The following is a 12,641-nucleotide window of genomic DNA, read 5'->3' on the forward strand; positions in this document are numbered from 1 at the left end:
AATACTTAGTTCATGCTCCGGCAGACCCAGAGAAAATTGATAAATGGTCCAAGGAATTGCCCAATCCAAAGAAAGGGGGAGTAAAAACGTGGGACCAATTGGACCGCTTAAGAAATATATATCAACTTCATCCCTGGGATGGAGTGCAAATTTTGACCATAATGGTGCCAAAAACACAGGGAAGAAAATTGCATGACAAGGTAGATAAAGCTTTGGGGCAGAATGAGCAAAAATCAGACGCAAGATGGGAGGCGATTAAACACTGGCTGCAAGCCTTCAGTCCAGCTAAGACAGACTGGGGAAAAATTGCAGCTTGCCAACAGAAAGGAACAGAGGAGGTCCTGGAGTATGACGAGTGGTTTAGATGAACGTGGCTAGAACATTCGGGTATGAATAATACGGATGAGGAAATGGATGAACAAGTGTTTGGACCCCTGAAAGCAGCTTTTGTGGCAGGTCTAAAGCCAGAACTGTCCAAAATGCTTAAGGTCGTGTTACCGGACTGGGAAGGTAGAGGAACTACCTTTGCAGCATTGATGGATCGATGTAATCAATTAGATCGGGATATGGGAGCTAAAGTCCGAGCTGTACAGGCTATGGGATGGAAATCCCAGGATTCCGATAAACAGTCATTAGAAAAATTACCCGGAAAATGTCATTATTGTGGGAAAGAAGGTCACTGGGCCAAGACGTGCAGGACAAAACAGCAAGGTCGTGGCTGGGGAAGAGGATGCAGCCAGGGATACAATTCAGCCAACAAGCCAGGCTTGTCACAAGATAACGACCTCATAGAAGCATTTAAGCGACTGACAATACAACAACAGAAGGAGTTACTTGGGATAGCAAAAAACAATTAGAGCCCACCCTGGTCCCCCTCCTCGCACTAATACAACAAAGGGGAGATGGGCTATATATAACTGTGAGGGTGGGCGATAAGGATGTGGACTGTCTTTTAGACACAGGGGCGGAATTAACATGCTTACCCCTACAATATGGAGACTTTTTGCCGTTGGATGGTAGGGCACGTACAGCCTATGGAGTTGGGGGCCATAAAATGAAAATTAAAAGGACAACACCGGTACTTATAGGGCTGGGTCCACATGAACTAACCACGCCGGTCTGGATAGGCCCAGTAGATCAACCCCTTTTGGGAATGGACATTCTAATCCAAATAGATTCATCGTTGCATTTCGAGGATGGTCGGGTGACATGGTCAATTAGAACTTTGAAGAAAGAAGAATTGAAGGAACACCCGATATGGGCTAAAGATAAGAACGATTGTGGCCTACTCCAGATGGAGCCTGCGTCATTTACAGGGACCAAGCCTCCATGCACTAAACAGTATCCCATCAGTCCAACTGCCATCGCGGGAATCTTACCGGTTATTCAGCAATTGGAGAAACAAGGGGTGCTTATTAAAACGCATAGCTCCTCCAATAGCCCCGTGTGGCCGGTACAGAAATCTAATGAGACTTGGCGTTTGACTGTCGATTATAGGAAAGCTAACCAGTGTATTGATCAAAAAGCTCCTTTGGTCGCAGATCCCTCCACCATTTTTAATGCCCTCAAACCGGAACATAAATATTTCTCGGTTATAGATATGGCCAATGGATTTTGGTCGGTGCCTCTGGCACCGGAGGTTCGACAGTGGTTTGCTTTCACTGTCCAAGGACAACAGTATACTTGGACCCGGTTACCACAGGGTTTCCACAACAGCCCTACAGTATTCCACATGGCTTTACAAAGCCATTTGCGAGAATTACCTCCCCTGTCATCCACAGTCATCCAATATGTAGACGATATCCTGCTAGCTTCAAACACGGAAGAACAGCATGAACAAGATTTACAAGCTTTGCTGGACCACCTTCGGTTGAAAGGACATAAAGCCAGCATCGACAAAGCACAAATATCCCAAGAAGAGGTTGTATACCTGGGACAAAAGATTTCACAAGGAAAGAGAGAACTTACCCAGGGTAGAACTGCAGCCAATCGGGCTGCTAAAAAAGCCACCACTATTCAGGAACTAAGGTCTTTTTTGGGATTGTGTAACTTTAACAGAAATTGGATTGACTCCTTCACACAGCTTGCTCAGCCATTGAATGATATCTTAAAGGGGAAACGTGCCTCTAAAGAAGCCATCACCCTCACTAAGGAACAGCAAGAGGCCTTCCTGAGTTTGAAAAAGGCTTTGTGTTCAGCACCGGCTCTGGGAATCCCCGACAGTGGTAAGCCATTTACCCTGTTTATCCATGAGAAAGAAGGATATATGACAGCTATACTGACACAAGAACATGGGGATCGGCAAAGACCTATTGGCTATTATTCGGCAAAACTGGATGCGGTAGCCCTCGGATGGGGAAGTTGCCTAAGGGCCATGGAAGCTACATGTCGAGCGGTAATGATCACTGCGGGTCTAGTCCTCGACCAAAAGCTGATTGTCCTGTGTCCCCACACCGTACACGCTTTGCTGTCTATGAATAGAATGTCTCAGATGACAGCAGCAAGATGGACCCGCTGGACAGCAGTTTTGGAAGCTCCTAATCTCCATATCGTCCGGGCCAGCCCGGTTAATCCCGCAACTATGCTCCCGATGTCAGAATCAAGGGAGCAAGAGGGGGGAGAATGTGAAGAGCATGACTGCGTGGAGATTTTAAAAGAAACAGAAGAAGCAGCCTTAGCAGCAGAGGAGCATCTGCACAACCCAGACCTCATCCTGTTTACAGATGGTTCCTCCTTTGTTGACAATGGTACCAGAAAAGCAGGATGGGCAGTTACAACCTTATATGAGGTAGTGTGAAAAGGATGTTTACCCTCAGGAACGTCAGCACAACAGGCCGAGTTACGGGCCCTGTCAGAAGCATGTCGAATAGCAGAATGACAGACAGCTAATGTCTACACAGATTCGCGTTATGCTTTTGGAGTCGCTCACGACTTTGGTATGTTATGGTGGAAAAGAGGATTCCTCACTGCTGCTGGTACACGTATCCAAAATGGAAAAGAAGTCCGAGACTTACTGGAGGCCATACAATTACCTCAGGAAGTGTCCATCCTGAAGTGTAAGGCCCATACCAAGGAAAATACCACAGAAGCACAGGGAAATGCCCTAGCCGACCAGGCAGCTAAAGATGCCGCCTCACAGGGCGTTCCTCCAGAAGAACCAACACAGATATGCAGATTGAAAGCACTCAGGACTCTGACATGAGACCTTCAAACAATGCAAGGCGAGTGCTCCCGAGAGGAAAAATGGACATGGATTGAGGCAGGAATTAAGCTATGTGAAGATGGTGTCTGGAGACAAAGAGTTACCGACAAGCCAGTCGCGCCACAAGCGCTTTTTTAGCCCAACAGATCCACTCGTGGGGACACTTGGCCTCACAACAGATGACGGCACGGTTCCAGAAAAGCTGGTAGGGTCGGGGATTTAAAAAACATGCCCAGCTGGTAACAGACCGCTGTGTGGTCTGCCAGAAAAATAATCCTGGACCCATCACGGTAATGCCCCAACTGAGGCCCCCTGCCCCTGTCGGACCATTCCAGCATCTGCAGGTTGATTATATATCTCTTCCTTCATGTCAAGGATACACTAACATTCTTGTCATGGTCGACAGATTCTCTAGATGGGTAGAAGCTGTCCCAACTAAAAGAGCCACAGCTAATCGCACTGCAAAGGTCTTATGTAAGGATTACATTCCCCGATGGGGAGTCCCGAGTAGTATTGACTCAGATCAGGGAACACACTTCACAGGTGCTGTCTGCCAAGAAGTCTGCAGGTTACTGAACATTACGTGGGATTTACACTGTCCTTATCATCCACAATCATCAGGACAAGTAGAACGAATGAATCGAACTCTGAAACAACGGCTTGCCAAATATCACCAAGAAGGAACACCATGGCCCCAGGCACTACCAATAGTGCTATGTAGCATTAGGGCAACCCCGAACAGAACTACAGGTCTAAGCCCATTTGAAATTATAACAGGAAGACCTATTAATGCTATTAGTTCTGTTTCTCGACAGGTATCGGCAGCTTGGGGTAATCCAACATCATCCCGGGAGTCTGGGTGTATGTGAAAAAGTTGCATAAAGAACCTTTGGGTGCCAAGTGGGAGGGACCTTATCAAGTGTTATTGACCACTCAGGCAGCTGTTAAAGTCCAAGGAAAGAAAGCCTGGATCCACGCTTCACACGTTAAACGAGCACCCGTAACTGAAGCTGAAATCTAATAAGGACAATTATTTTTTGCGAAAATGTATAAATTTACTGTAGTATTGATTGTAGGTATTCTAGGCATAGGCCTACTTCTTACTAGCCGACCCTCTGCACCAAAGGGGAATAGTAGGGTAGCAAGGGAATTACATGTAAATACCTTTTACTTTTATATTGTTTGTTTATGTTGATTAAATGTTGTTGCAACCAGGCGGCTGTAGCTGCTGTCCCGCAGGTGAGACACCTTGCAGGTCCCAGCAGACCGTCTGTACATGGCACAGGGGTATGTTATGCTTAAGGAAAGGTTGTTTACTGGTTGAATTAAGATATTGATTTGGATTAAATTGGAATAAGGTTAATTAACCTACTAAAACCAGATTTCCATTGTGGTCACGATGGAACTCGGGTTGGTATAAATTTGTGTGGAAGCTACTAGTCCGGACATGTGGCGAAACACATCAACAAATTTTAGAAGGAAACTCTATTAACATGTATGAAATTATTTTGTAGAATGTTTAACCAGTGATACCTGAAGTTTTATGATTCAGTTTGTGAAAGAATCAAAGGGGGGATTGATAGAGTATTCAAACAGGCTGCATTTAGACAGACTGTGAAAATTCACAGACCTCCAAGTCAAGGCTGCTACATGCAGTTCGGCATGTTGCATTAACTCATCAATCAACTTGACATTTTCGGACCTTGGGTAGCGAGCCAATTAAAACGTTAAAAGAATATTGATTGAGCCAATAAGGTCAAAGAAGGCGAGTTCTTTTCTGTAAATTGAACCCGGTATAAAATACAGCCATTTTGACCATGTGTCTCAGTAAGACAAAGAAACTGGCAATCAGCCAGCAGCTTGTTACTCTCTGCCACGATTAAAAAGTTAAAACTACCATCGGAGTTCGTATTTCATTGGAAATTAAGAGATCTAACACCCAGGTACTAATATGAATTAACAACTGAGACAGATGAACCTTGTAACTTTTGATCAATATCTTAAAGAACTCCTTTTGAGCTGAGCAAAGCAATAATACTGCAGCCACCATCACATCCTACTTTTTAGCCCATTGTTCAAGTTGATGAGTAAAATTCATTAGGTCCCTAGGCATGTCTATCAACAATGCAGTATCATTAGCATAAAGTAGCAGGATTTTTTGTCATAAATGCCAGATGCTATTCAGCAATTTAATTGATGACAACATTGCATCAAATGAGTGACAGTGGATAATATTGTTTCACTCTTTCAAAAGGAATGGGTTCAGTGAGGTTTTTTTTATCTACCCCTCTACAAGTTTTGGAGCTACAGTAAACATTTTGGATAAGATCCAAGGCTTGGCCACATACTCCCAACAACATCCAGCTTCTCCATGAAGCCAGTGTGAGACACTTGGTTGAAAGTCTTATGAAAGTTGGTGAAAACAAAGTAACTGGGTTTCCCCAAAATCTTACAATATTCCATGATGAAGCCCCCACACAATCTTCACAAGAGAAAAGTAAAGTTGATTCCTTTCTGATTACTTCACAGGTCTCCATAGCCTCTGATATATGTGCACTACCTAACAAGCCACTGATATCAGTAGTTTTCAATCTCACTAGAATATTCCTGGATAGAAACCACAAATGTGCTTTGTAACATGTTTCAGATTAAATCCTGTGCTTTAACCTCAAATGGAAAACTCCAATATGAGTTGATGGTTCCAGACACTCACCTCCAAGATCATTACTGCCCCTCAATTGATTTGATGTTATACGTTACATATGTGATGCCATTCAGTCACAATCCTTTTACTGCAATACTATAAACTAAAATCAAAACTTCTGGCATGCATATGACAACACTGGAATTTCCAAACCTAGCTCAACATTCTAAACTAATTGTGTAACCAAATCACATTACAGAAAAGGGAACCGAAATCTAATTCTGATTGGTTTAGATTAAATTGGTCTTAATAGGAGCAGATGGGATGGTCTGTCGGTGCAGATGAAATGAACTGCATGATGTTACTGGCAGATTCGACAGAGGGCACAGAGATCCAAGTGTACCGCTGGAAATTGGATGAGGTGAATAAAAGAAAATAATCAATCGGCACCTGTATCTGCTGTAGCTAAGGATAATATGAGAGCTCTTTTTCGGGACAAAGCATTTACTAGCATATTTTCTGCTTCTTTCCCCCCCTCCCCTCATTAGTTAGTGGTATAGTGAAAAATATAGCAAGTGAAATTTGGGAGGGGAGACTGCAAAAGACGGCGAGTATTTGAAATGAATTGGAAATAGCAAGTAACTGGATGAGATCAGTGATATTTTTGGTTGTCTAAGAGAATACGTACTTCCGGTTTTTGGGGCTGTGCTGTTCACATTGTTTCACCGAACTGCCTTATTATTATTTCGTTACTTCAGCTCTTGGCTTCCGGAGCAGCAGGACTCGCCACCCAGCCAAGGTAGGAATACACATCTGGAAATGTTTCATTTTCAACTACAACCAAAGAGCGTTTGAAGTCACTTTGTGCAGAACTGAGTATTTGTGCATTATTTATTCTTTTTTAAGCAAATGTTCCTCAAAGATGTATCTCTATATCGATCTGTAGTTCTATGTTTGGTGCTTGCGTGTCCCACCGCTCCGCAAAACTGGATGATTGGCAGTTTAATCCGCTTCCTTTATTAATGCTGCAAATGACTTTTGCCTCCTTAATAACATCCGCCAAACGTTACTTTTGTGCTCTGCCCGGACTCGCAAATGGTATTCCGATGAAGGCTGTGATTTTTTTGCATAGCCGTTGTCTTTGTAAAGATCACCCGTTTCCCCTTCTGAAACGGCGGGGATAAAAGTGATGAAGTGATTGCAGAGATTGGGCTGTAAGTGAGTGAGTGATGTAACCGAATTGGAAATCAAGCTTAGCTACGTGTAAAAGATATGTGACAAAGCCGCCAGCCGGCTCCCAGCATTAATATTGTAGAACTAGCTTGAACCTGTGCACCCTAACGTTGGAAGCCTGTTTCAGGAATGTCGTGCAACATTATTTTGACTGCTATCAACTAATGTTTGAAAACAAAACTGCACCTGTCAGGCTGACTGAGTGTAGCGTAAATCAAAGTGAGCAGACGAGGTTCCCGTGTCTGGCAGTAGCAGAGGGTGATTTGGTCTAGGTGAATGATTTTCTCGTCGCTAGCCTTTTTGTTACCCCAAGCGATTGCTTCATTGCACAGTGTTATGGATTAGACAGACGCACACAGACGCATTACACCACCATCGGTGGACCAGGCTTTCTCTTCGCATTTCTTTTGCATCGCAAAGCCAACCGCCGTGCGACCTTTTTATTCTCAAAACAATTTTTTGTTTTTACACAGTTCAGTTGTGTCTAAATACTGTTCGGGTGTAGACTGCTTTCGGGCGGCCTTGCGTTTCCTTTGATATCATATTGTACCGTTACCGGATCTTAAACTTGTACATTGGAATTCTCTTTGCCTCTAACAGGGTCCCTTTTCCACGCAATACCGAAGAGGACAGCAATTTATTTGGTGCGACTGGTTATCGTAAGGTCGACCGTCAGTCTGAGGAGCTCGGCATACCGGCAGCGTTGAGAACGGATACTTTACTGCCCAACAAATGAGTGCCAGGATACACAAGGATTTGGCGCTTTCTTTGTCCTCTTGCACTGGAAACAGGAACTTTTCTCAAAGCAATGGTACCTGTGTGACCGAGGTGGGAAAGTTAATACACTCGTTCTCCGCCACTGTGGTTCTTATCGTGTTAGTGACGCTGATATTCGGTGTGATCGCCGTCTCTCTCGTCACCTTCCACTTTCACAAAAGCAAGATGAAGAAGCGGAAAATGCAGAGGGCTCAGGAGGAGTACGAGCGCGACCACTGCAGCCCCGAGGCGGCGAAAAGCTCCCCGCTGGAGAAGGAGAGTGTGATGGTGAGCCCGGGTCCCAAGGCGGCAGCAGCCTGCCACAATAAAACACAGACACTCGACTCCAGGACCGCTCCCGAGATAGAAGGCTCGCAATCGGACCTTCACTGTACAGATACCGCGAGCAATCCAGTCTTCCAATCCATGCTTTTGTAATGAACTATCGCCTGACTGCAGAAAAAGGACTGTTGTGTAAAATACTTGAACATAACATAGTTTCAAGAAAATAGGGGGGAGGGGCGGCGACAAACACGGCGCATGGCAAATCACATTAAGCCCGAATTCCTATTTCTGGAAATTAAATATCTGTGTTTATAAAGAAGACGCACATATAGCAGAAATGTATGTCAGTTAACTCTGGATTTCCACTTAGATGTATATTTCGTAATTTGATCGTCTATATGTAAAGTCCGAGGCACCCGGCCAGTTTCACACGGTGTATGTAAAGTGTAAATGAGCGGTGGAGACCAACGGGGACATTATCCCAACACTCACTTTGGAGACTTTATACACCCAAGACACCCGCGGACTCCATCGCAACCGGACTGAGGCGCTGTCAATTGATTATAATATATTTGTATAAATAAAGGCAACCATCAAACTTTCCAGTTGCTTTATTCAGCTTTCCAAATATTACGATGTTCGATCCTTTTGTAAGTGTAGCTTTGAATTCAGTGTTCTCGAAGACTGGGCACATTTTTTCTGAACCGCGATTCTAACGATACAACCAGCCCAAAAGAAAATAGCAAGGAGTGGATTCGTTCGCTATATGATCTAACGCTGTTATGTCCAGATTTATAAGACTCAAAATTAGCAATTAGCCTTACTGATTTCAATGTTGTTTTATGTATGGCCAGTCGCCATTTTAAAGCCTTTCTTTAAGTTAATTTAAACCTTCAGTTTTGGAGGATATTGGCCACTTTAGCGACAATAAGATTTTTTTTGAGTTTGAACAAACGTTTCAATTGATATGCAATTACAAGATGGGCAATATAAATCATACACTGATATAAACCTTGAAAAATACGCACTTGGATACTAAGTGGCGACGAGGTCATTTGGTTAATCAATATCAGCGTTTTATGAAAAGCTGCCTTAAAAGTTTAATGCGCGTCCTTAAGAGCATTTAGGACTGAGATGAGGAGACATTTCTTCACTCAAAGGATTGTGAATCTTTGGAATTCCCTATCCCAGAGGGCCGTGGAGGCTCCGTCCTTGAGTATATTCAAGTGATCGATAGATTTTGGGATATTAAAGAGATCAAGGGATATGGGGATCGTGCAGGAAGGTGGAGTTGAGGTAGAAGATCAGCCATGATCTTATTGAATGGCCCAGGCTCGAGAGGTCGGAATGACCTACTCTTGCTATTATTTCTTATATTCTTAAAATAGTCTTTGTGGCATCATTGGTAACATATAGGTCCCATTGCATCAGAGCAGCATCGGGGCGGGGGGGGGGAGGGGACGTGGCACTCCACGGAATTATCTGGGCCTGTTCAAATCCTCAGAAACGTTTGCCTGAAGTGTTATTATAAAGCAGCGCTTTTATTTAAGAAGCCGTTTCATGTAAGGTGAAATGTTAATGTAAACTAGCAATGAAAGGCGGTACTCTAGCGGTCCATGGGTATTTTGCTTTCTGGGCGTTGCGGGCTTGGCTTTCAACAATAAAATTTCGAGTCATGTGAAAAATGTAGGAACCTAAGTTTTATGGCTCCATTTTGTAAAATTCCACCACGCAGTGCTTTTGTTGGAACATGTAGCAATCAATTAGATCTGATGTGATTGAAATGGCATTTTGATGATTTTATTTTACAGTAATGATGTTTCACTCCCAAAATGTTTAACGTAGAGGTTTTTGCAATGCACTATATCAATACTGCACTGACTTTGTTAAATAATTCATTACGATCGACAACGAGTAAAGGAAATCTTTGTAGACGTTACTATTACTGCCACCTTGTATATTTCGAGAGTAACGGGCTTCTAACTGACGGCCCCTGTGATTGGCGCGCCATTTTTAACATGGAGCTGTCCATTGCCTGTGGTGCTGAAAAGCAAATTCCCAAGAGACGGCCGTCTGTCTGCATGTTGGACCCGAACAAACCATCACATACCAGCCAGTTATCTAGCAATTTTCCTGCCGTCAGATTTACAGCTGCCACAGTCTGACGAGTCGCATCATTTCCTTTGCACGATTAACCACTTCGGAGAAGTTTGTTATTAATAGTTCGCCATCTGGATTATAAATGTCACGGAGCTCTCTTAAAATCCCATTAAATAAATACTTATTAAAATTCGTTTGAATCAACTTATTTTCCTTCCAAAGAAGACTTCCCATTATTTAATATTTTAGTTCGGCTTGCCATTACTGCTGGAAAGTATTCTATGATTGAGAATGCTGTTAAGCCTAACACCAGATTTGTCCAACACTAAACTAACACTATTCGCAAAGAACATTTTTATTTGTAATTTATTTTAAATTGTCAGCATTTATCAGCACTGAGTGCTGCGATATTTTTTGGATTAATTTGCAGAACAGGTATTGCAAGACTGGGCTAAATTATTACCGTCGGTAGTTGATGATTCACAAGGATAAAAGTTTTAATCTCCAGGGAAATCTTGTGACCTCGATCGCCAGAAAGTATTGCCCTTGTGGTTTTAAGTAGCCCCGGACACCGCTTATCTACACAATGCATATATTAATTGATGTCTATTAATGAATGGATTTATTTATTAGAAAGTTTAAGTATTTTAACAGTAAAAACCCTTGTACCAATCGTAACACTAAAATTCACAATGATGGTACAGGTTTATTTGATTTTGCTGAACTATAATTATAGCTTGCATTTAAACAGTCTGACGTTCTTGTTTTTCAATCGTGAGTCAATTTTACCACACACCAATATATTTACTCATTGGAAAATATGAATTCGTGTTTAAAAAACAATTTCCATAAAAAGGGACAGATGGATTTTTGAATCAATGTACTTATGTTTTTTAATACTGTAGTGCATTTGGCTGGACTAGTTTGAAATTGATAGAAGAGAAATGGTTAACTTTCAACTATTACTCGACAACCGTTTATTTGGAGTTCAATAAGGATCACGTGTTGCGTTAATTTTTCTTTTAATTTTGTAAATACAATCAGTGGTGTACGAAGAAAATTCGTTGTGATTGAAAGTGCCCAATACATTTATGATAGCTTCGTTTGTCGGGTACTGAGCAAAGTTTGTAACAAAAATTACCATTTTGTTAATAGTTCTTACATCAATCACTTTAAACACGCTGGTTGATTTCAAACCAACAGAGATTCATGGCGGGGAAAAGGAGAGAAGAAAAAAACTAAAATGGAAATTCTGTACAATGGCGCTCATCAACATCACTAAATACTTTCTCTGTTTCCCCGCAAAGTAATGCTAGCCGGGCAGTCGCGTTTGATGCCCCGTGTGAGGGACGTTCTCTACTGCTGAACAGTCCCTTGTTGATCTTTTTCTTGATATTCAGATCCTTGATTTTACAATTGACTTCAATGACCTCGATGAAGGTTGCTCGTTATCAAAGTTGTTTTGACCGTACCAAAGCCTTAAACTGGTAGGTCATGTGTTAATTCTTCTGTGAGTTTATGCTACCCGGGCTTGTACTCACAACTTCCAGAATGTATTAGTCGGTCCTTCCTGTGCTAAAAGCTATCCACTTTATCCCACCCCCCTGCCTCTTCTCCATACTCCTTTAACTTGTTTTTCTCTTTTAAATATTTGTCCACTTCCCTTTTATGGATTCTGCTTTTACCACTGTTTCTGGTAGGGCATTCCATGTCTTAACATCCCAACTAGGGATAAGAACTACACAATCTCCAACCATAATAATGAAGATCTAAATGTTTTAGACTTGTGGGGTGGTCGATATTTCAACAAATTCCGGGGAACAATACTAGCAGTGTCAGAGTCGGCATCCTTATTGGCTTGACTCTGTCAGTGTATACGTATTGGAGCCCACGCAACAAAGAGGATCATGGTCCAAATTGCTTATCACACCTAATAGAAAGTTCCTTACAGGATTCGCTAAAGACTGCCCCTGCCCCTTACAACTATTTTGTGTTGTATCAGTAATGAAGTGCCCCCTGATTAAAGGGGGGAGGGGGATCACACTCTAAAACCTCTTCAAGTGCTCCCTTGTTTTTTGAGGGCACTAAAAATACAAATTATACAAGTGCCCCCTAGCTAAAACGGGGGAGGGGGCGCACTAAAACCAACAAACTTAAACAAATTAAACTTTGGACATGGTTCAACTTAAAATGTGGTTGCCGGGGGTGATGATGCACTCCAGTCCATTCGGCGCCTACCTCCTTGCGGAAGGCCGCGAGCATACCGGTGGACACCGCGTGCTCCATCTCCAGGGACACCCTGGCTCAGATTTAACCGCGGAAGAGAGGCAGGCAGTCGGGCTGAACGACCCCCTCGACCGCCCGCTGCCTGGAACAGAAGATGGCCCCCTTGGCCATGCCGAGGAGCAGTCCTACGAAGAG

General features: G+C 42.9%; 1 protein-coding gene across 2 annotated transcripts; it reads left to right on the top strand.

Annotated features, from left to right (window-relative positions):
* The first annotated feature begins 6,185 nt into the window (after positions 1-6,185).
* LOC139274828 (uncharacterized protein C11orf87 homolog) lies at positions 6,186-8,705 on the top strand. 2 transcript variants are annotated; one of them, XM_070891526.1, is made up of 3 exons: positions 6,186-6,267; positions 6,605-6,645; positions 7,680-8,705. In XM_070891526.1, the coding sequence occupies exon 3, from the start codon at positions 7,812-7,814 to the stop codon at positions 8,271-8,273; it is 462 nt and encodes a 153-aa protein (XP_070747627.1). In that variant the 5' UTR covers positions 6,186-6,267; positions 6,605-6,645; positions 7,680-7,811; the 3' UTR covers positions 8,274-8,705. The 2 variants fall into 2 exon arrangements, with proteins under 2 accessions (XP_070747627.1, XP_070747628.1); XM_070891527.1 differs by lacking the exon at positions 6,605-6,645 and having other exon boundaries at positions 6,194-6,267.
* Positions 8,706-12,641: the final 3,936 nt, after the last annotated feature.

The sequence above is a fragment of the Pristiophorus japonicus genome, chromosome 10 (genome assembly GCF_044704955.1).
Source record: "Pristiophorus japonicus isolate sPriJap1 chromosome 10, sPriJap1.hap1, whole genome shotgun sequence".
Classification (NCBI taxonomy): Eukaryota; Metazoa; Chordata; class Chondrichthyes; family Pristiophoridae; genus Pristiophorus; species Pristiophorus japonicus.

Bases quoted from the DNA above. Each gene is read 5' to 3' on its own strand.
- LOC139274828 (XM_070891526.1), top strand. From the start codon at position 7,812: ATGAGTGCCAGGATACACAAGGATTTGGCGCTTTCTTTGTCCTCTTGC.